At 53.4% G+C, this 20,232-nt stretch overlaps 11 protein-coding genes across 21 annotated transcripts; 4 read left to right on the plus strand and 7 right to left on the minus strand.

The window, feature by feature from the left end:
- Positions 1-74: 74 nt before the first annotated feature.
- On the plus strand, positions 75-3,663 carry KVP18_004358 (uncharacterized protein; the record flags this gene model as incomplete). Of its 2 annotated transcripts, XM_067956898.1 has the most annotated exons (4): positions 75-98; positions 127-545; positions 585-3,216; positions 3,286-3,663. In XM_067956898.1, 4 exons carry the CDS (start codon positions 75-77, stop codon positions 3,661-3,663), a joined length of 3,453 nt encoding a protein of 1,150 aa, XP_067809228.1. The 2 variants fall into 2 exon arrangements, with proteins under 2 accessions (XP_067809228.1, XP_067809227.1); XM_067956897.1 differs by lacking the exon at positions 75-98 and having other exon boundaries at positions 211-545.
- A 521-nt stretch (positions 3,664-4,184) lies between these two features.
- KVP18_004354 (uncharacterized protein) lies at positions 4,185-6,487 on the minus strand (the record flags this gene model as incomplete). Of its 2 annotated transcripts, none has more annotated exons than XM_067956885.1 (2): positions 4,185-4,710; positions 4,752-6,487. In XM_067956885.1, 2 exons carry the CDS (start codon positions 6,485-6,487, stop codon positions 4,185-4,187), a joined length of 2,262 nt encoding a protein of 753 aa, XP_067809218.1. The 2 variants fall into 2 exon arrangements, with proteins under 2 accessions (XP_067809218.1, XP_067809219.1); XM_067956886.1 differs by having other exon boundaries at positions 4,752-6,364.
- Positions 6,488-6,506: 19 nt separating this feature from the next.
- KVP18_004357 (uncharacterized protein) lies at positions 6,507-7,085 on the plus strand (the record flags this gene model as incomplete). Of its 2 annotated transcripts, XM_067956892.1 has the most annotated exons (3): positions 6,507-6,538; positions 6,565-6,745; positions 6,774-7,085. In XM_067956892.1, the coding sequence occupies 3 exons, from the start codon at positions 6,507-6,509 to the stop codon at positions 7,083-7,085; spliced, it is 525 nt and encodes a 174-aa protein (XP_067809225.1). The 2 variants fall into 2 exon arrangements, with proteins under 2 accessions (XP_067809225.1, XP_067809226.1); XM_067956893.1 differs by lacking the exons at positions 6,507-6,538; positions 6,565-6,745 and having other exon boundaries at positions 6,765-7,085.
- Positions 7,086-7,516: 431 nt separating this feature from the next.
- Positions 7,517-8,350, minus strand: KVP18_004362 (uncharacterized protein; the record flags this gene model as incomplete). Of its 2 annotated transcripts, none has more annotated exons than XM_067956905.1 (1): positions 7,517-8,350. In XM_067956905.1, the coding sequence occupies one exon, from the start codon at positions 8,348-8,350 to the stop codon at positions 7,517-7,519; it is 834 nt and encodes a 277-aa protein (XP_067809235.1). The 2 variants fall into 2 exon arrangements, with proteins under 2 accessions (XP_067809235.1, XP_067809234.1); XM_067956904.1 differs by having other exon boundaries at positions 7,517-8,320.
- A 71-nt stretch (positions 8,351-8,421) lies between these two features.
- KVP18_004355 (uncharacterized protein) lies at positions 8,422-10,991 on the minus strand (the record flags this gene model as incomplete). Of its 3 annotated transcripts, XM_067956887.1 has the most annotated exons (5): positions 8,422-8,562; positions 8,590-8,710; positions 8,739-10,252; positions 10,281-10,737; positions 10,765-10,991. In XM_067956887.1, 5 exons carry the CDS (start codon positions 10,989-10,991, stop codon positions 8,422-8,424), a joined length of 2,460 nt encoding a protein of 819 aa, XP_067809220.1. The 3 variants fall into 3 exon arrangements, with proteins under 3 accessions (XP_067809220.1, XP_067809222.1, XP_067809221.1); XM_067956889.1 differs by lacking the exons at positions 8,422-8,562; positions 8,590-8,710; positions 10,281-10,737; positions 10,765-10,991 and having other exon boundaries at positions 8,735-10,228; XM_067956888.1 differs by lacking the exons at positions 8,422-8,562; positions 8,590-8,710; positions 8,739-10,252 and having other exon boundaries at positions 10,269-10,991.
- A 238-nt stretch (positions 10,992-11,229) lies between these two features.
- KVP18_004364 (uncharacterized protein) lies at positions 11,230-12,579 on the plus strand (the record flags this gene model as incomplete). Of its 2 annotated transcripts, none has more annotated exons than XM_067956907.1 (1): positions 11,230-12,579. In XM_067956907.1, one exon carries the CDS (start codon positions 11,230-11,232, stop codon positions 12,577-12,579), a length of 1,350 nt encoding a protein of 449 aa, XP_067809237.1. The 2 variants fall into 2 exon arrangements, with proteins under 2 accessions (XP_067809237.1, XP_067809238.1); XM_067956908.1 differs by having other exon boundaries at positions 11,344-12,579.
- A 64-nt stretch (positions 12,580-12,643) lies between these two features.
- KVP18_004360 (uncharacterized protein) lies at positions 12,644-13,306 on the minus strand (the record flags this gene model as incomplete). Its single annotated transcript, XM_067956901.1, has 1 exon — positions 12,644-13,306. The coding sequence occupies one exon, from the start codon at positions 13,304-13,306 to the stop codon at positions 12,644-12,646; it is 663 nt and encodes a 220-aa protein (XP_067809231.1).
- A 63-nt stretch (positions 13,307-13,369) lies between these two features.
- On the minus strand, positions 13,370-15,639 carry KVP18_004361 (uncharacterized protein; the record flags this gene model as incomplete). Of its 2 annotated transcripts, XM_067956902.1 has the most annotated exons (6): positions 13,370-13,470; positions 13,499-13,691; positions 13,720-14,129; positions 14,167-15,029; positions 15,061-15,358; positions 15,387-15,639. In XM_067956902.1, the coding sequence occupies 6 exons, from the start codon at positions 15,637-15,639 to the stop codon at positions 13,370-13,372; spliced, it is 2,118 nt and encodes a 705-aa protein (XP_067809232.1). The 2 variants fall into 2 exon arrangements, with proteins under 2 accessions (XP_067809232.1, XP_067809233.1); XM_067956903.1 differs by lacking the exons at positions 15,061-15,358; positions 15,387-15,639 and having other exon boundaries at positions 13,443-13,691; positions 14,167-15,055.
- A 138-nt stretch (positions 15,640-15,777) lies between these two features.
- KVP18_004356 (uncharacterized protein) lies at positions 15,778-18,065 on the plus strand (the record flags this gene model as incomplete). Of its 2 annotated transcripts, XM_067956891.1 has the most annotated exons (4): positions 15,778-15,839; positions 15,868-16,000; positions 16,029-17,785; positions 17,825-18,065. In XM_067956891.1, 4 exons carry the CDS (start codon positions 15,778-15,780, stop codon positions 18,063-18,065), a joined length of 2,193 nt encoding a protein of 730 aa, XP_067809224.1. The 2 variants fall into 2 exon arrangements, with proteins under 2 accessions (XP_067809224.1, XP_067809223.1); XM_067956890.1 differs by lacking the exons at positions 15,778-15,839; positions 15,868-16,000 and having other exon boundaries at positions 16,071-18,065.
- A 4-nt stretch (positions 18,066-18,069) lies between these two features.
- KVP18_004363 (uncharacterized protein) lies at positions 18,070-18,724 on the minus strand (the record flags this gene model as incomplete). The annotated part of the gene is made up of 2 exons (XM_067956906.1): positions 18,070-18,321; positions 18,350-18,724. 2 exons carry the CDS (start codon positions 18,722-18,724, stop codon positions 18,070-18,072), a joined length of 627 nt encoding a protein of 208 aa, XP_067809236.1.
- Positions 18,725-18,755: 31 nt separating this feature from the next.
- On the minus strand, positions 18,756-19,196 carry KVP18_004359 (uncharacterized protein; the record flags this gene model as incomplete). 2 transcript variants are annotated; one of them, XM_067956899.1, is made up of 1 exon in its annotated part: positions 18,756-19,196. In XM_067956899.1, one exon carries the CDS (start codon positions 19,194-19,196, stop codon positions 18,756-18,758), a length of 441 nt encoding a protein of 146 aa, XP_067809229.1. The 2 variants fall into 2 exon arrangements, with proteins under 2 accessions (XP_067809229.1, XP_067809230.1); XM_067956900.1 differs by having other exon boundaries at positions 18,756-19,112.
- Positions 19,197-20,232: the final 1,036 nt, after the last annotated feature.

Raw genomic sequence — 20,232 nt, forward strand, 5'->3', positions numbered from 1 at the left:
AAAAGCAACAGCACGAGCCCCCGCTATTAATACTAATAGTCTCATAGGACAACTTCAATTTTCGCATTATCAAGATGTTCGGCGCGGACCTTATGAGCGTGAGAAGCAGCGCTGTTTCAGACGCAGGGATACGATGCCATTGTAAAATGGCTACTTGAGGATCAGCTTTGGCTTGAGGTTATCTACGTGGTGGCCGCTCTTCTATTCTCCATGTCCATATTCGGGTTCAAAAGTCCCGCAAGTGCCCGCATGGGCAATTTCTTTGGGCTTGTCGGAATGCTAACAGCAATTGCGGGGACAGTCGGCTCACACTACGTTTACGGCTACGGCTACATCATATTCGCAGGCTGCTTCGTCGCCTGCGGTGGCCTTGGAGTTCTCCTGGCCGCCAAAGTCAAGATGACGTCCATGCCACAGATGGTGGGGATGCTCAACGCCCTAGGAGGTCTGGCCGCGGCTCTTGAGTCTGTAGCTCTGTATATGTCACCATTTGAGCGTCTGCGTCAACTCGCAGAAGGGCAGTCGTCACCGTTTCAGATATACAAGTAGGTTTGCCATATTTTAAGTATACTAACGCCCTGCAGCTCCGTCTTTTACGTATTGGGGCTGCTCATCGGAACGATGACGTTCACCGGCTCTATCATAGCGTGCCTGAAACTCGGAGGTAAGATCTCCGGCAACGCTGCTCGCGTTCCAGGTAGATTGTTCTGGAACGTCGTGCTTCTTATCGCAATGATCGCCTGCCCTACCTTCGCGGCCGTCGCGGGTCTGGGGGACACTCCTGTGGGCATCGCTGTTCTTTGTGGCGGTGCTGCGGCGGCTGCCATATACGGTGTTCTGATGGTCATCGTCATCGGTGGCGCCGATATGCCTGTGGTCATCGCTCTTCTGAACTCCCTTTCAGGATGGTCTACCGTGTTCGCTGGACTGACTTTCTCGAACTCGCTGATGATCATCGCTGGAGCGTTCGTAGGCGCCAGTGGCATCGTACTGTCGATTCTGATGTGTCAAGCCATGAACCGGTCCCTTACCAATGTTCTAATGGGCGGATTTGGAGGTGAGGCCACTGCACCGGCAACCGAGGAGGAGCGGCTTGACGTCCACGTAGCCGATGTTGATATCGTTTCACGCTACCTGGCAGGATCCCAGTCTATTGTAATTATTCCTGGCTATGGCATGGCCGTTTCCCGAGCTCAGCATGCTGTCGCTTCGCTAGCCGACATTCTGCGGGCGTCAGGTCGCTCCTGCCGCTTTGCAGTGCATCCAGTCGCAGGCAGATTGCCTGGGCATATGAATGTGCTGTTGGCTGAGGCTGGCGTCAGTTATGATGTCGTTGACGATTTGGAGGGAGCCAATGGGTCATTTGAGAAAGTCGACACCTGCATCGTCATCGGAGCAAATGACACGGTTAACCCTGCGGCTGTTAACGATAAGTCGTGTGCTATCTATGGGATGCCGGTCCTACAGTGCTGGAAGGCCAAACGCACTGTAGTTATTAAGAGAAGTTTGAACACCGGATACGCTGGGATTGATAACCCCCTTTTCACCTCTCCGGGAACCAGCATGCTGCTCGGCGACGGAAAGGACATTATGGAGAAGCTCATTGAACCAGTCCGAGAGCGAGTAGCTGCTAAGCCGGAGGCTTCCCCTTCGGTGTTCAACTTCATCACAGCCGAAGAAGAACGTGTGCAGCAGAGATATGAGCTGGAGACCAAGCTTAAAGAAGGCGGCAACCAGGAGGCTGACGATGAGCCCTCCGAGGAGAGCCATCTCTTCCGAAAATCCAAGCCACAACCAGTCATCATCGGTGTAGTCGGCGAAGACAACGATAACCGGGTTGCAATAGTTCCCAAGGATGTCCGAAACATTCTCAAGGGCGGTTACAATGCACGAATCGTCGTGGAGCAGGGTGCTGGACTGGCTGCTGGTGTAACCGACCAGGACTATGAGGAGGCTGGTGCGCAGACGTTCGAAAGGCGGAAGGACGTGTACCGCACGTGTGACCTTGTGTTCAAGGTGACGAGCCCGAGTCTGCAGGAGATGGGGTATATGGTCCATGACCTTCAAGACTTCGAAGCTACTGAGAGGGTCGTGGAGTTAACACAAGGCGGGAAGATCGTAGAAGCATCCTTACCACTAGGATGCAAAAAGTCACTGCTGGTGACTTGTTTTTCCGACCCTTTCCACAACGCCGCCCTCATCGACACCGCCGCTTCCAACGGCATCTCCTGGCTGTCTCTGGACATCATGCCTCGCGTGACCGCTGCTCAGGCTATGGATGTCCTCTCCTCCGCTGCGAAGGTTGCCGGGTACCGCGCAGTGCTTGAGGCCGTACACCGATTTGGTCGTTTGCCTGGCCCTGAGATTACGGCCGCCGGTTCATACCCTCCTGCCAAGGTTCTCGTCGTGGGTGCTGGCGTGGCGGGGCTGCAGGCCATTGGCGACGCGCATAGGCTGGGAGCTGACGTACGAGCTTTCGATGTGCGAAAGGAATGTGCTGACCAGGTCAAGTCTATGGGCGGCAAGTTCCTAGTCCTCGACTTCGAGGAGGATGGGGCTGGTGCAGGAGGTTATGCCAACATAATGAGTGAAGAGTTCATCGCGAAGGAGATGGAGTTGTTCAGTCAACAGGCAGCTGAGTGCGACATTTTCATCCTCACTGCGGCCATCCCCGGACGTAAAGCCCCGATTCTACTGAAAGAGGAGCACGTCAAGCTGATGAGGCGCGGATCTGTGCTTGTTGATCTCGCTGCACCTACAGGTGGCAACTGCGAGATTACTCGCCCCGGCGAGAATTACACAACCGATAAGGGGGTGCAGATGGTCGGGTGTGTGGACTTTGTCAGCACCACAGCAGCGCCTATCAGCTCTGAAATGCTCTCCGCCAACGTCCTCAATCTACTGCAGCACATCACGTCCCGAAGCAACTCCTTGAAGACCTTGGACGTTACGGATCCCATCCTTCGTGCCATTCTTCTCTCCCATGGCCACCTGAACCTATTCCCGTCCCCAAGGCGTGTGGCCCCTCCAGCGCCAGCAGCCAAGGTACTTTCGATGACTCCTCCCTCCTCCAAGAGCATGACCGTCATTGAGGCTGCTACTGGGTGCGCGAAAATGTCTCAGCGGAAATGGGCGCTGAACTCCTGTCCTGCGGAATGGTTGTTGCTGCTTTTCATCGCTGCCGTCGCCACACTCTTAAGTTTCACCGCTCCTATGGTAAGTTGTTGACTTATTTTACTAGTTCTTCTGCGCTACTGCGTCTTCTCAGTTCTCATTTTCCCGCAGGACTTCGTAGGATTTGTCATGATTCTGTTCCTTGGATCTTGGGTCGGATACCTACTCGTATGCGGAGTAACATCAGCACTGCACACTCCGCTAATGTCTCTTACCAATGCAATCTCGGGGGTTGTCATCCTGGCCGCGTTGGTGACTGTTAGTCCTGGCTGGAACGATTTCTACAGCCTCAGGGCAGTCTGCAGCATTAACAATGTGCCTATTTCGGATGCCGACGGCAACCCTATGGTCGCGTGGTACTGCGAGGAGCGTGGACTGGTCAGCATCATCCTAAATGCACTCGCCATCTGTGCGGCGTCCATGAATGTCTTGGGTGGCTTCGCAGTCACCAGTCGCATGCTCAGCATGTTCAAAGCGCTTAAAGCGTAGTTTCGGTTTTCAGTGGATATAAAAAGAACCTAAATCGCTTGAGAAACTGATTTGCTGGTGTGTTTATGTTTCGGAATTTCTTTGCTGGTAGTGTTTATGTTTCGGAATTTCCTAACTTAGATTGAGGAAGTTTCATTGCTCGACTTCAACAGGTAGATCCGCTACGAGGATGATGTAAATGCGTGACTCATTCTCAAAAGGTCCTTGTATCGAGGATAATTCGCCGGCGTTAAATCCCGTGACATAACTTATGCGCGTAAGCGGGCATCTTATATGGGACACTCTGTACAATTCTATGTAAGGAAATAAATGAATAATAATTAAATACTTTTTAGGTCGTGGCGGATGCCAAAACTACTGGATGACTGGGTTGCTGTAGGCGTTGTTGCCACCAAGGAGTGGGAGAGCCACGGCGACTCCGCTTGGCTTGTGTGGCGTCATGCAGCTAAAGACAAGGAGAACGTACCACCACGAAAACACTCCAACCGAAGGTGAAATCAAGTGGCGCCTCCAACAAGAGTTCACACAAGAGGCACGAGATCGAGATCCTGAGGGTCGAGATCGGCTCTGGCCTGCAGCGTTGCGGGTTGCCAACGAGGGAAGATGCGTTTGTAGAGCTTCAACATGACGGTGTCGCTGTGCAGAACGGGCCTGTTGAAGTAGCATTTGAGGTTGCCATGAAGCCCCACGGAGTCCTTGATCATTCCACGCTTGCCATGTACTGTCTCAAGCTCCAGAGGTTTGAAGAACTGCACATCCTTAGGGTAGTGAAACATATACCTGATCACCGCAAGATTCTTATGGATCTTGAACGGGTACCCAGTCAAAATAATACGCTTGACGATTATTTTTCGGGGATCGCCCTCCCACACGTTGCCTGCCGCCATGCACGTGGTGGGGAAACCAGGGTGGACAGTCGACCTCTTCTGGAAAATAAGTACGCTGGCTTCCGGAGCCATCGCAGGTCCGAGCCATGAAGCGACTACCCGCTGTCCTATCTCTACCGATCTAGTGTACTTCATCTTGGATGAAATGGCACCTTGGTCTCTGGAGATAATGAGAGACAACCTTCAAAAAACATAACTTACACTGAGTACACAACCGAAATAGGGAGGCGCCTGAATCCTGCCTGGAGCCACACGTCTCGCTTCGAGGCCATCACCTCCTCGTCTCCGAACTCTCCTCGCCGCTGCACTCTAGCGTGCATGATCGTGGCTTTACGCTCGTAAGCCATGAGGGACGAGACGCACACACTTGAGAGGGCTGATAGGTCGACACGGCCCGCGCCCCTAAGGGTCAGGCAGCAGAAGTGGCCGGAGGAGGCCACTGCGTCAGCTGCGACTTGATACATGCCGCGAGCCTTGTTCATCGTCCCACGGAAGCTTTCGAACTCGTAGATCCGCGAGTATTCCATCGGCAGCTCTTCATAGGGGTCCCATCTGGATGTACGGAATGAGGTGAGGCCTTTGTACTTGCAGAACCGCTCCGAGGCTCGTATGTCGGTGGGCGTGTCCACTTCATCCTCGAGGTCCATGTCCTCCGCCGTCCTCTCTTCCATTTGAACCGCGACTGGCGGCTCTGGTTCGACGTCGTTCGTTTGGAGCTCCAACTCCTCCCACTCCTCTTCTGTGCCCTCGGGAATGGGCAGCACTTCGCCGTCCTCCTGCATTGCAATGTACCATGCCTTCTCCGTCTCGCTGGCTCCTTTGGGGACTCTGATGACAGGTCGTGGAGCAGCCTCTGCTTCATCGAGCTCCTCCTTGGTGGGCCAGGTCTGCTCGCCCAGCTCTGGAGGTTGGAGAGTAGTGGTCATATGCACGTACTCCTCGTCTATCCTCACCTCATCAATCAGCTGGCTTTCGCTGTTTTCAAGGGGGGTTGACAGCATGTAAAGCCCTTCAGGCTTCCTGGAGTGCATCGGATCATCCAATACTCGAATGGATTCCAAAACAAAGTCTCCGATGCCAGTCAAATGTACAGGCTGTGCACACGTGAATCCCATACCGCGTACGTAACCAGCCACATGGAGCAGATCCCCCTCCTGTGCGACCTGCAGACCGCTGAGGTAGGCGCGAGGCTTTCGCCAAGAGATCTCCGTCGGGCACTGTGAAATGACGTGCCGGATGAGCTGCTTTGTTTCGCTGGCAGAGCCGACGCGGAAGATCCGTTTGCCGCTGCCGAACTCGGTGCTAAAATAGCGCCGAGCAAAATCCATGGACTTGCTCGATTCTAATCCTCCCTGACACACAACTCCCACCACGTCTGTGAGCCCTTGCAGCTTCAGACAGGACAGGAGCTCAACGCCATAGGCGTCCAACAGCGGGTTCTCAAGTGATGCGGAACCGAAGGCCGCGAGAATCACGTCGCAGGATTTCGCAGCATCCAGTGTTCGGAGAATCGATTCGTGAGGGCGGGCTGGGTCGCACCGCGGCGCGGCGGAGAGCATTAGTCTTGGCTTACCCGGTCCTCCCCACGACGCGACCTTGGCTCCGATCACCCTCTCCCCTAGTTTCTCAGCTCCAAGATCCGTTTGGTGAATAGCCGTGAGTAATTGTCTCAGCAGACACTCAACATCTACGTCCAGGTTGAAGCCAACCAGCAGCACCGCCCTAGGCGGTGGCGCAGGAGCTTTGGATCCCAGTTTTCGTCGAGTGGCCGCCTGCTCCTGCTTCAGCTTCCGTCGCTGTAGAAGGCCCTGCATTCGAGCCAGACGCGCCTCTTCCTTTCCGATCTCTTTTATGGGCGCAGTCTTTGGCTGCTTCGCGCGGTGTGCTTTGCGGTATGCCACGCTCTTCTTGTTCTGTTTGTGCGCCTGAGGTGCCATAGGAATTCGACAAATTCCAATGATCAAAGGAGTCTTCGTGGTCAATACTCAGTGAGATACGGGCTCACGCCTCATAGAGATGGCCGCCGAATCGCAGCCCGGTGGCTGACGTCGGACCCCGTCTTCGGCATTTTCGAGAAGCAGCGAGTGATTGAGGAGGATGCCGTTGCTAAAGCGCAGGCCTCAAGCGTAGCTAAGTCCGACGTGGACATCTCAGTCGTGCAGAATTTGAGTTTGCTGTCGAAGATCTACTCGGATGTGAGGGTATTGGGAGGGCATGACGCAGTGCGTCCTCGCCCTTGTGGTGACGGATGACGAGAACGAGCTGTTTATGACAGAGGTCGTGGAATCGATGGCTGCCTGCCTTGATAGCGTTTGCCTCGGCAACGTTAACAGCTCGTCTTTGTTTGACAATCTGAATCAGGTGTTCTTGATGCTGGACGAGATATTTGATGACGGGCATGTCTTCGAGACTGATGCTGAAGCCCTAATCCACCGAGTCACACATTCAACTCCCCACAAGGAGGAGGCTCAGACATTCAACTCCGCGCTATTCACTGCCCGAGACAGTCTAATTCGATCCCTCATGTCTGGGTGATGGATGTCTGGGTGATGGATAGATCTGCGTGGCAATGATCTATCCAGTTCCAAAAAATCCGCACAGATTCATCGCTGAGTAAAACTGAACAGTGGATGTGGGTTTAAAATCGTGCGTATCTTCTTGATGAACGACACCAGGTTGTTTCAGGTGCTCAGACTGGTGAGGGAGCACCAGCGACACACGATGCGGGAACTTCAAAAAGCCAAGCAAGGCAACAAGATAATGGAGAGGAAGCTGGATTGCCTCGGACACCTAGACGACGTTCGGACCGCCCTGAGATCGCTTAGTGAGGAGGTGGCTCGGTTAGTGGACCGTGTAGCAACCATGGAGAGGCATCAAGCGCTGCGGAGCCATCGCCTACGGAACCTGCATAGACGGGTCATAGTGCTGACCTCCAAAGTGCAATGTCGAATCGAGAGCCAGCCCCGTCAATGAAATCCAAACACACTACTCAACTCCACCAGCACGTTCAGCTTCATCAGGCCACAGTCTTGCTTGGAGCACTGACAACACGATTCGGTAACCTCGTTGGAGTCGCCCACGGTTGTAGTGGGTGGGGGGCTGGCGATGGGCATCATCAACGCGGAACGGAGGCTGTCTTGGTGCTTTATCAGCCTGTCAGCCTTGGTGTCGCCGAGTACTTCGCGCCCGAATTCCAGGGAGGCCTTACTGAGAGTAAAGGGTGGGAGCCACTGAACGTGAGGCCGACGCCCCACAGTGGATCGGATGTAGTGGCGGTACTTTTTTATGAAATCGGGTACGCTCAGCCCTGACTGCACGTACAAATCCAGCCAGAACAGTAGGTAAAGAAGCTGCGTGTCCTTTTCATCCCCACGGAACTCGTGGATCTGAATCCCATTGTCGGGCTGGAAGCAGAAGGACTCTTGAAGGTTGTCCACGATCAGACACTTATGCAGAGGGCGCCCTACTAAGTTGAGATCCTTCACGCGGCTGCAGCCAGAGCCGTTTTGAATCTGCCGGGTATGCTGCCGGAACAGTTTCATGTCAATAAGCTTGTCCGGCAACAGAGCGAGGACTCCGTTGGCGTATGTCTCCTCGGCCGCAGTGAATATTGCCAGCTCGAAGCCGAGTCTCTTGATGTGCTGGATGAAGGAACGGACCCCCGGCCGTAGCCAGGTGCCCTCGAACTTGTTAAGAAATGAAAACCGGCTGTGCAGCAGAGTTTCGTCGATGTCCAGTATTAACGTTGTCCCATGCCGCACATCACTCATCTGAATACTAGGTAAGTTGAGAGCAACCATGGCGAAAGGCGAATATCGAATGTGTGCTAACACAGATGAGCTAAGTCACTCATGTTGCGAACTCACACACCTCACGCCTTCAGCATCTCAACCAGTCCTCTCAGTGCTGATTTGGCGTTCGCTAGCTGCGTTCCCGAGAAGGTCATGGAGTTCACGAGGTGCAGTAGGTCTGTTACGCGCGCAGTGTACAGTGACAAGGTGGAACGGTCGAGCTGGTGTGACAACAAATTCTCTCTCACCTCTATCTGCCGTCGCCGGATGGCCTCAGTGAGTCCGTAGGCGTAGGAGTGAATCGCTCTGAGAATCAGAGGCTGCTGCTGCCTGGGAACACCCTCAGCGCTTCCCGACGTAGGCAGAAGGCTGAGTCATTTCCCGCTTGAACACTCACCACTGTTCCTCAAACATGCGAATCGCCTGGACGAATCGATTGGTGACAACCAGCTCGACGGCCGCGTGTAGATTACGGCAGACGTGAAGCTCGTGCCAGGTGTCAGCGGGTAAGCTGATTCGGTGATTGCCAGATACCTTTCGTGCCTTGCTTAGCACGTCGTAGTACCCGAGCAAAGCCTGCTGGCTCGGTGATGGCGAGGCGTAGGAAGCGAATACGGCCTCATCACATAGGCCCTTCACCAATGTCTCCGCGGCCTCACCCAAGTCACCTCCTGCCATGTAAGCTAGTACCGCATCCGGGTATCGACCTTGACTCAGGTAGCGAGCACCCAAAGTAAGGTAGATTACTCGGATGCTGCTTTCATAGTCGGAGTCGTCAGCGCCCTGCACCAAGCACTCATAGCACTCCTTCTGGTAGAAGACGAAGTTGTCATCGATACTGACCAGCAGGTTAATTAAGCTCTCTTGCTCGTCCATGCGACCATCGGCTATCATGTCCTTCAGGACTTCAACTCGCAAACGCCACGGCAGCAGCCCCAAGAGGTACATCTGGAACCTAACCGAATACTCAGCCTCGAGGAGCACCTGCAGCACGTTTACGAAGTTGAGATGCGATGGCGTCTTGCTGATGACGTCCAATGCCACAGACGGCTGGACGCTGGTCATCCGGATAAGCCCGAAAGACGCCATATACGACATGAAATGCGCCTGAATCCGCCGGAGTGAGGGAAACCGGTGGATGTGTAGTAGCGCCTCCCAAGGCATCATCGCGAGAAGACAGCAGGTGGCGTATTCCAGCGGGTCCTGGCCTCCACTAAAGTGTTCAAAGCCCACGTCAGTCAGCCGACGCTGCAGATCCACCAATGTAGGCATCTGGGGCCAAGAGGCTAGGTCGGTAAGCGCCGCTCGATGTAGGTAGGTCCAGACAAAATCGTCAGTCGAACAGTGAAAAAAGCAGTTGTCTGCGACCCAAACCTCCAAATCGGGGCTTACCAGCGGAAGGAGCATCCGGACGACGTCGGATTGCAAAATCAGAGGGCGGCCGGAAGCATCCTCACGCTTTAGAAGCAGGCTTTGTAGTCGTTGCAGATCCTCTGCGGGATTCAGGTCGAAGCCGGCGAAATGAACACTCGACCCTGGAGGGATTATGGCGTCCTTGAGCAAATCGGGATCCAACGTCGTGCAATAGAGACGAGAAGCCAGCAGGTTCGTTAATTCTCGGAACCCTACAATCGGTTTCGGAATCTCTTCTAAACTCACTCCGGGTTCGGCTAGTGACAGGCATGTCTTGTCAGGACCCAAAGACCAAACGCCAAGTTCCAGCAGAACATCCTGAAACCCACATCTGAAAGCCTTCCAGGTGAGTATAGCCAGAACGTCCAACGCATGGGTGGAGCTTGGCAAGGAGGTATACAGATGCTCGAGGATGTAGTCGATCTTTGAGGGGGCAGGCAGACTGCCTAGGGGCGTCATCTGCCTGTGAGGCATTACAGCACTCTCTACGACGTGAATCTGTATGACTGCCTGTCTATTCCCTCACATGCATAGTCTCCAGCCGTCGAAGCGCATTGCAAAGGAAGTGCCGTACGGCATCGGCTCCTGACATAGTGGCCTTAGGCAATCGTCCAGCGACTTCAAACACGGTATCCCAGAAGAACTCCACATCACCCTCGCCGCCTTCACTCATCCGGTCCAGAACTCCGCGACTGGAAAATTCCTTCACCGAACCCAAAAATCGCTCTGTGTCAACGGCGCTGCTGGTGATGGCCTCAGGGCCCCTTTCCTGTAGAACCCGGAGCATGTCAATCACTAGAAGCTCCTCGCTGTACAGCGGGTCGATTCCGGTGTCCTTAGCACAACTAAAGCCACCTCTTACGGCGTTCTCTGAGTCTGTTTGTTGCTCAAAGTTCCACAGGAGTTCCTCGTCCTTCTCATCCTGGAATCTGAACTGAGAGAAGGACGCTTCAATCACGAAGTCTATGACGCTGCTGAACAAGCTGTGTGCTGCCCCCTTCGGCACTAACCTTGACCCCCTACGCTGCGCCGTGACGGGTTCCACGGCAAGAAGCGGTTCGAGGGATTCTTCCTCCCTCGAGAGCAAGGATTTTATCTTCTCGTCGAGGTTCTGCAGCTCAACCGTGTCTCCTTCAGCAATTCCGCCTATCTGAAGATCACTCTTAGTCTGCTGCCACCGCTTAGATCCCAGCGAAGCCAGCTCCGTCAAGCCTCTCACAGGAGCTACAGTCGACATGGAAATGGCGCTTTTTGCGCAGCCCTCCAGTTGTCGAGTCACATCTGTTGTGGACGACATTCCATTTGCGAGCATTGTGGTTCCGATGGGAAAGTGATTCTAGTCCAGGGACTGAGTGTCCATTCAAGCATAGTCCCACCTTGTAGCACAATTGAGTCCATACTGTAGTGACACTGTCTATCTCTCATCGCCTAGGCTCCACTGTGGGGGACTTGGCTGTAACGAATTTTTGATTTCTATGCGTGCTCTTCTGGTTGGTTCCTTATACGTGGCGTTATCCCAGAGAGAAGACGTCAATGTGGAATCTGAGGAGGGCCTTGGCCATTTTGAATCGTTACGATACCAATTTGAGATGAATGCGTACATCAGAGGCGCCATCGACCCACCTGGTTGGCGCGAAATGGACAACAACGACAGCTACGTGCCTGAGAGTACTCAGTCAATGATGGGTGTAGTCGAGCGTCATACTCTGCACCGTCTATGCCCGAAAGAACCGGTCCGACGTAAACTCATGCTGGTGCTGCTCTTCACTCGATTAGACGACAACGAGAGTCGAGACTGGATTCGGAAGTACATGCAGCCATTCCGATCGGATTTCGATGTGCTCTTCCCCCTAGGAGTACCCGACTCAGGCCACGCTTTCGAACGGGACCCTGAAGAAAACCCTCGTTGGGACTGGATCTTGTGGCGGAACGACACGCAGCAGGATCGACTGAGGCGCCTTTACTTGGAGGATATACAGCACCACGACATCCTCTTAAGCACGGACTACGTAGATGCTTACAACAATCTTGGAGAGAAGATGGAGGTTTCCATGCGAGAGGCTTCAAGGGCTTGTCACCGACAGTACCTTTTCATCGCTAAGTCCGACATGGACGCGCCTGTAAACTACCACTTCATGCCTCGGTTAATCAATCACATCATGCGCAGTGGAGTGGCAGAGGACAACGTCTTTGGCGCCATCTGGAGGCAGGGCCCCATCATCAGAGGAAAAGACACCAATCACAAAAACGCTGAGGACACTCATTTGCCTATGGACCACTACCACTCCTATCCGTCAGGAGTGCTGTATTTCGCCACCCCTCGGGCATGGATCAAGATGACATTAAGACCAAACCCGTATGGTAAAATCCGCAATGACGACGTTCTCGTCGGAATGCTTGCGCACCAGGCTGGCGTCGGGATGCAGCACGTCCTAGAAATCGATGTCGCGGACCTACATGAGGCTCATCCAGTCCTTGAGACGGGGCTCACGTGCGACAAGCATCTGGTGTTCCACAACTACAGGGACCCCACTTTTGAAGGGAGCAAGCGGTATTACGAGCTCTATGACTATATATGTCAGCCAGAGAATCGGGATAAATCGTTTACGGATTCCAATCCTTTTGTGTCGCGAACGATTTTGACTCGCGAGGAGTTCATGCAGAGGATTTATGACGTGGAGCTGGACCGCCAAACTAAGATACGAAGGTCGGCAATGCCCACAGCTGAGCCGTCTCGCGCTCCGTCACGCGCGCCGTCAACTGGCGAAAGGCATGCTAGGCGAATCTCTCGCCGAAGACGAAGAGAAAAAAAGTACGAAGCGTAGCATGTCCAGTGCGGATTTTAAAAATTATGTAAAAATGAACAAGTAATTACTTGTTGTCGGGGGGCTAATAACTATGGCAGTAACCTATAAACAGGCCAGCGATGACGATCAGCAACCTGTCAGTCGGAGGACCCGCCTTGAGGAACGTGAGTACTAAGTTGTTTTCGTTCTTTTGCAGCTTCCCCGGCACACCCAGAAACCCTGAGCCTAACCTCTTCAGTTGGCAGACAGGCTCTGAGTGACCAGGTTGGAGTACGTCGTAGACTACGGCGCGTTGGGTGGCCGAGAAACTCAGCAACCAGCCCAACATACCTTGCTGCAGCTTCTTGCCTCTGATGTCGAACCGAAGCTCTCCCTTGCGGCCAAACACCTGATACAAGCCTACACTGTGACTGGCAATCACGTAGCCCAAATAATCCTGCCCCGTTGATGTGAGCAGCACCACGTGCCAACAGGGGAGGTGCTGAAGCCCATGTTCTTTGAGGATGTGCGCGAATGCTGTGTCGTCTGTGGGTAGCTGTACATGGATTCGTATCTCCCTCTGACGGAAAGGCAGACCTCTCTCACCAAAAGGAGTCTTACTAATGAAACGGGCCAAAGGCTTCGTTTTGGCCACTGATTCGTCGAGCGTTGAGCACTCACTCAGAATGTTGTTCAGCACCAGGAGTTCGTTTGAGCTGGAGATACCAGAGGTCCAACCCGCGTGCAACGTATCAGATGTCCACATCTAATTTAGGTATTGGCACATGTTGGGAGATAACTCCGACGTCAGACAGGGACACTCTCGGTCTCAAAGACTGTGCGGAGTGAACAGGAAACCTGGCGATGTGAAAAAGCCCTGTGTATGGAAATGCGTCACGTAGTCATTTAGCGAGATATACTTCGGATGTGCTGGGTGGAAGTTCCCTCAACAACTCACCAATCCCATCGATTTCGTCGTCTCGGTCTGAGCACCTTCGAACGATCTCCTGAAAGAGTGCCTTCACTTCGTACCGGCGGAGCGCCAAACTACGAACACTTGACGCGAAGACGTGGTAGCCGAGTTTACCCACGACGTGTAGGGAGAAGATGACGATGTGCACGACGTTCAAGTACAGAATGCTGGTGACGAGCTGGGTGCACAGCAGAGGGAAAGCTCACCTTTAGCACGAATGTCATGACGATCTCCCACACCGCAGTGGTGGCGAACAGGTCATTAAGCCGCACGCTCTTTATCATGTTGGGGCCCATGATCAGCGAGTGAATCGAGGAAGGCGCCACGCCAAGACGGCAGTTGATGAACAGGGTCGCGGCCGCCGTGGATACTCTCCCCGCCTCATCCGCAATGTCCTGTGTCCCCGCAAGCTCCGCAAAGCCAGGCGCGCTGGGAAGCGCGTTCTCCATTCCAGTGCGGATGACCGAATAGTACATAAAGTCCTTTCCAAGGACGCCGTGATGTGCAGGCACGAGCGACATGAGGAGTGTCATGCAGTCGTGCAGCGCGAAGAAACAGAAGAACAGCTGCTCGACGTTGATGTCGTCAGAGGAAACCCCAGGGATAGCGAAAAAATCTGGCGAGTGTGAGGACGACTGAAGCGGCAAACCTACGAGTGTCCCGGAATGTCGTGAGCGTCAGCCAATACGACAGAAGTCTCACGCCTGCAAACAACACCAAACACACCACGTCCAGCATTGGGCAGAAGCCAACCCAGCAAAAGAAAGTTAGCAGCATTGTAGCTCCCACCAGACTGAACGCAATGATGTAATCAGTCGGAAGAGGATTGGACAACCAATCTAACGGGTCCTGCAGGCCATCCACCTTCAGAAAGGTGAGGAACACGAGGGTGATGCGCACACTCAGCCAGAGAAAGTACGGCACCACCACTCTGAACTGCTGCCAATATTCCAGGCAGAACGTCGAGTCCAGGTATGTAGCTAGCGACATTCGCGTAGGGAAAAGCGATAGTTGGGCCGCCTTGCGTAGGATACCGGAAGCTCGAAACGCCACAACAGGTAGCTCCCTAACGGACTTCACATCATTCACCAGACTCTGAAGCTGCTTGGATTTCATTTGCTTGCGCGTTGCGAAGTCGTCGTCACTATGAAATTGGTCCCTTGTGGCAGGTGTAGGCTCCGTATTCTCAGGAAGAATAGTTCTGTCCGAGGGGCCCTCCGAGCTGTGTAAATCCTGGGGCATAGTCTGTTTTCGGAAGGAGGAAGATTCTCGCACTGGCTTGAACGCCGTCTCTGACGACGCGAGTCTATCGCGTTCCTTCTCCAGCAATCGACATCTGTGTAGCGAAGTGCTCGCGTAGAGCGAAGAGCAGATGTTCTTCATCAACATTGGCGACAGAGCTAGCGTTTTCGGCGTTCGAAGCCAGACCACAGACCTGACCGTCATAAGGGGTATATCCACGAAGAAGAGTGAAACGAGCGATACGTGCTTGCTGGTCAACAGCACGTCATTTTCGCTGCTATCCTTTCTGGAACGAAACATAAGACAAGTAACAATTTAAAAATAAACAATGACTAATAAAACAAAAGAGAATACTATCAAATATAAGCAGGAATGCGTACTTCCGCGAGTGAGACGTGGGGAAAGAAAAAGCGTGAAGTATTAGCGCTGCACAAGAAATCCCGACGATAACCACATCAATCGCCTTATCTGGCGGAGTATAGACCGGAGACCATGTTCGGAAGTAGAAGAAGAATGCGATATCAAAGAGATCCGCAGCCACTCTAAAAGTGAGGTCGGAATGGATGAGTGACTCCAGGCACACCAGACTCGACCCCTCAACGCCTGGTTCTACAGCAACTATGGGACTTACTGTAGAGGTGCAGCGCTGAACTGAGCATCAGTATTCCGTAGATAGGAGTTGTCAGGAACAGCGCCACATTCCATCCACCGAACACCTTTCCGTTGGTAACTGTCAGCAGTATGAGCTTGATGACCAGTGTGAAACAGTGAAGCATCCACATCAGGCTGCTTCGAGCCGCGGAGCTTCTAGCCGATACAGTGGTGAAGAGGAACAGAAAAAGAAGTCCGTCAATGACGATAACAGCTGAAAAATCTTGAAACATTATCTTTGCATACCTATGCCGAAATTCTTATTAGCATTGAAGATCTCTATGTCGATCATGTAGTCCTGGAACACCAGAAGACAGGCAACAACCGTCCAGCTGATAACGCCGAAAAGCTTGCCCATCGAAATCGATAATATGGACAGGCTTGTTGGTCGACCCAGGACGAAGGGCGACCCTGCCAAGAAGTCCGTTCATCAGTGAGTCTCGGGAGCTGGCGCCATGCAGGCCAGCAGAAAGAGAGCGACCAGCGCCGGTATTTGAGGGGAAATTGTTGAAGTGGACGAACTATTATGGCACATGGAAGGAGCGACTATTTACACTCGAGGCGGGAGTGCTGAAGTACTGGGACGGAGACAAGGTAGGCGGCTTCGTTTCTTAGCACACAGGTCAAGGAGACCTTTTCCATAAAGGATGCTCAGTTCGTTCCAATGAAGTTCGACGATAGCCGTTTCGACATTGCGTTTCTCGATGGCCGGGTGATATACCTAAAGACGTTAGAAGACTCGAGCATCGCTGCCTCCAGGTTCGAGTGGAAACAGAAATTCGCCAAGGCCCAGCAAGTGTTTGCGATGCTCGAGTCGTCTGTCCGGTACGAAGCTAGGGACGTGGTCGATACCGAAGAGGAGGTGCTGAGCCTCGAGCGCCTGCTAGAGCATTGTCAGGTGACGAAGGAAAAGGGCCTGCGGAATCTGAAAGATATCGGGGCACTGCAGTCTAAAATGATCCAGGTCGCTGCCAGTTGCAACGATCAGAGATTTCGCGATGCCATCAAGCAACTGTGCATTGAGATCGTTCAAAAGATCGAAGGTGAGGTAACTCTCTCGAACCGTTCCGTACGGATCACAGAAACCATCGTCATCGAGGAGCTCGTACAGCGTCGAAAACTGGAAGCAAGTCTTCGGCAGTTGGCCAAGGAGCATTATACGCTTCGACAGCAAATGAACACGTTCACGGAGACGGTCCGTGTTGACTCCGGAATGCATGAACTGGACGACGTAAAGGAAAAGGTCCAGAGAGTAATGATTTCTCTTCAAAGAGAGGAGACCCATGCTCGCCACGAACCTGAGTCCATGTCGGAAGAAGACTTCTTCGACGCACTTAGTGACGAGTCATCCGAACCGGAGGTGGCAGAGAAGGAGAAACCTGAGGAACTGGGTACGCCTGTCATTTCTGTTTCTAGGCGAGTCCGACTACCCAAGCCTCGCACTGAGATGAAGGTTTCCCTCTGGAGCATCCTCAAGGATTGCATTGGGCGAGATCTGTCGAGAGTGGCGTTACCGGTGTATTTCAACGAACCGACGAGTTTCCTGCAGCGGCTTTCGGAGGATTTCCAGTATGCAGACCTCCTGGATAAAGCCGCAGCGCAGAGCAACTCCCTGCAACGGCTCGTCCACGTCGTTGCTTTCTCGATTTCGCCTTATGAGAGCGCGGCAGGACGCACATTTAAACCGTTTAACCCTCTCTTAGGTGAAACCTACGAGATGACTCACAGAGGTTTCAAGTTCATCGCAGAGCAAGTAGGTCATCATCCTCCAAAGACTGCTTATCACGCGCACAACGAGAACTTTGAGGTCGAGGGCGACCTGGTAGTGAACAACTCCTTCAGCGGCAAGTCCATTCAAGTCAACATGCCTGGCACTTACCACATACGACTCCCCAAGACGAAGGACCATTTCACCCTGAGCCGGATGAAGCTTTCGATCAACAACGTTATATTTGGCAAGCTAACACTGGAGATCTATGGAAGCGTGATCGTGACCAACCAGACCACTGGCGAGTTTGCCTACGTTGAGTATATGCGGCGCGGCTGGTGGGACTACAACGAGCCAAACGAAGTGAAGGCGCTCATCTACAACGCCAAGGCACAGCCGTGCTTCCTGGTTTATGGTAACTGGACTCGTGAGTTGCACTGCGAGACGATTATTGCCGCGGACATCGCTGGGGTGAGCGCTCCACTGACTGCGCCGGCGGAGAGACGAGACTTGGCGGGTTGGGTCGTGGACTGGGCTACTGTAAAGTCTGATCCTGCTTCCCGTGTTCTGCTTTGGAAGTGTCTTCCCCGCCCTCCTTGGAGCTCTCATTATTACTCCTTCGGTTATATGACGATGCAGCTTAACGAGCTGAGTTTTGAGTATTCGCCCGAGTGCGGAGCTGTAGTTGCGCCCACTGATTCACGTTTCAGACCAGATCAGCGCTTGCTGGAGGACGGCGAGCCGCTGGAATCAAACGAGGAGAAGCGCCGCTTGGAAGATAGGCAGAGGGAGGCGGCCCGGTCGCGACCCCGTGGAGAGAGCGATCACCGACCGCGCTGGTTCTGTAAAACCCGGGACGATTTTTTTGGCGGGGAGGCATTCAAGTTCACGCACGAATACTGGGATGCGAAGGCTAGTGGCTCCATAGAGGGTTGCATGGATATCTTCTGACTCGTTACACAACCTTTGCTCTTTTAAAGAAAGACAGAAGATAACGGGAGCCGTATAAAACGCCTCCAGTGACAGCTGCCGTAACGAAAATGTTCGAGAGAAGAATGGTCTTACGCAGTCCGCTGATGACCTGATGCATCCCCTTGTCACTGGAGCGCTGGTAGTACTCGTAGGTCACTATTCGTTCGATATGGTTCTGGCTCTTGAGGAGGTTGGTATTGATGTTCTTCATCGTGGACCCCTTAGCAATGTTATCCTGATAAGCGAACCCCCGATGAACCTACTGGTTGGGAAATAGCCGAGTCAGGAAAATCAACATGCATGTTCCACTTAACACTGGAGCTCCCCATCCAGTGGGAGTTACGGCAGCTCGCGCAGATCCAATAGGCTCCGGGTTCGTCGCCGACGACGGCCAAGGAGCCCTTCGGCTCTGTGGGCACCACAGACCTCAGGGCCACCACCACTCCTTGAGGAGATCGGATCGCGATTTGGCAGTCAATGCCGGTCGTGTCGACGTCGGTGTTGTAGGCCACAACCAATGGAGTCTTCACTCCTAACGTCTCGGAGAAGCACTTCTCTCCGCCCTCCTGCAGGTAGAAGTAAGGGTTGCCAGACTTAGCAGCCAGAGCTAGGCCCCCCAGTAGTGTCACCGAACGCATCAATTTCTGAATTCCAGCCACACGTTCACAATCAAAAATCCATCGACTGCTCGAAGCTCCTGTCTCCCAAATCCACGCCTGGCTGCACGTCCGGGAACTCCGGCTCGTCGTTAATCAGCGCCAGTCCCGAAGGAGGCCGGCTTGGGCGGTCACCCAAATGCGCAGTAATTGTGTCTACAAGGTCGCACAGGCCGAAGAACTCAGCCTCGTCGCGGAGGTCCATAAGCATGGTGGGGTCAGAGGTGGGATGCAGGTTCGTCCACCCTTTTTGCATGTGGTTGAGAACTCTATGGAAAAGTGAAGGATCCCGATTGATAAGAATTGTCTCCGACTCCCCTGCGGACATTATGCGGGAGGCGGTGTGGTCGTCACCACAAACCTGCGACATTATGCGAAAGGCGGTGTGGTCGTCAACATGAAACCGTGTTCCCCTAACGTTTAGTCGTGATACCATTTTTAGTCGTGATACCATTTTTCCCTTTGGTTTTATTGGATTGTTCGCGAGCCCAAGTGGCGTCATACGCATCTGAGCGGCACAAGGGGAATTGCCAATAAACGGGAGAAGTTCCTATTATTCTCTAGAAAAATGTGTATTCACTAAACATACATACTGCTACGAAATCGGGACAGACGACCCAGTATCTAAGAGGTAGAACCCCGTAATTACGCGCGTCACGAGCCCCCTCCAGGGACGTCCGGACTGGCCTGTTCGGCTTATCTCTTGGTGTCGTTACCGGCCTTCGGTTCTTTACGTAGGTGGGCTTTCTGCAAAAGGCTTATCCAATGGTGGCTTTCTGTGATAGGCTTATTCGGGTCGGGTTGCATGTCGGAGTCCAGGGGGGGCGCCACATCGTCGCGCTCTGCCAAGTCAAGCCCTTAGATTTCTTGAATCGGATTCTGAGGTGCGCTTGCTGGGCGTGTCTTGTGGATGCGAAGGCCATGCATGGTAACGGGGTAGTGAGTGGTGGGTTGGTCCAGGAGTCAGGGGTTGTTGGAATTGGTAGATCCAAGGGACATAGCATTGGTAGCAGTGTAATAGTGCTTGTATTCGCTCAAATCGTCGTCTCGAGTGAGGGCGACGGAAAGGGGTCAATGTCAGGGTCTATGTTGTGGTCTCGGTGGACCGGCGTGGTGCAGGGGTAGTAGTCGAAGCTACCTCTGCAATCGGGTGCAGCTTGCAAGAGCTTACTCACATGTTCAACCGAACCTCCAGGGGTGTAGGGGGTCGGACATGTGGTGGGATCCCCTCGTGCGGCTTGATGTTGGACTCCCTGCCGGAGCCGCCGTGTGGATTGTTCGCGAGCCCAAGTGGCGTCAGCGTATGTGATGGTGAAGTTCCTGTTGTCAATAAATGGGAAGTTCCTATTATTCTCCAGGAAAATCCTTATTCATTAAACATACATACTGCTACGAAATTGGGACAGTACGGACGACCCGGCATCTAAGAGGTAGATGACGGGTACCTGCGTGGTACTACCTCGTGGCGTGCTGACCGAAGACAAACCGGT

This window comes from the organism of the source record quoted next (genome assembly GCF_019968955.1).
Source record: "MAG: Porospora cf. gigantea A chromosome Unknown PgA_NODE_375_length_20232_cov_350.061, whole genome shotgun sequence".
NCBI classification, from domain to species: domain Eukaryota; phylum Apicomplexa; class Conoidasida; order Eugregarinorida; family Porosporidae; genus Porospora; species Porospora cf. gigantea A.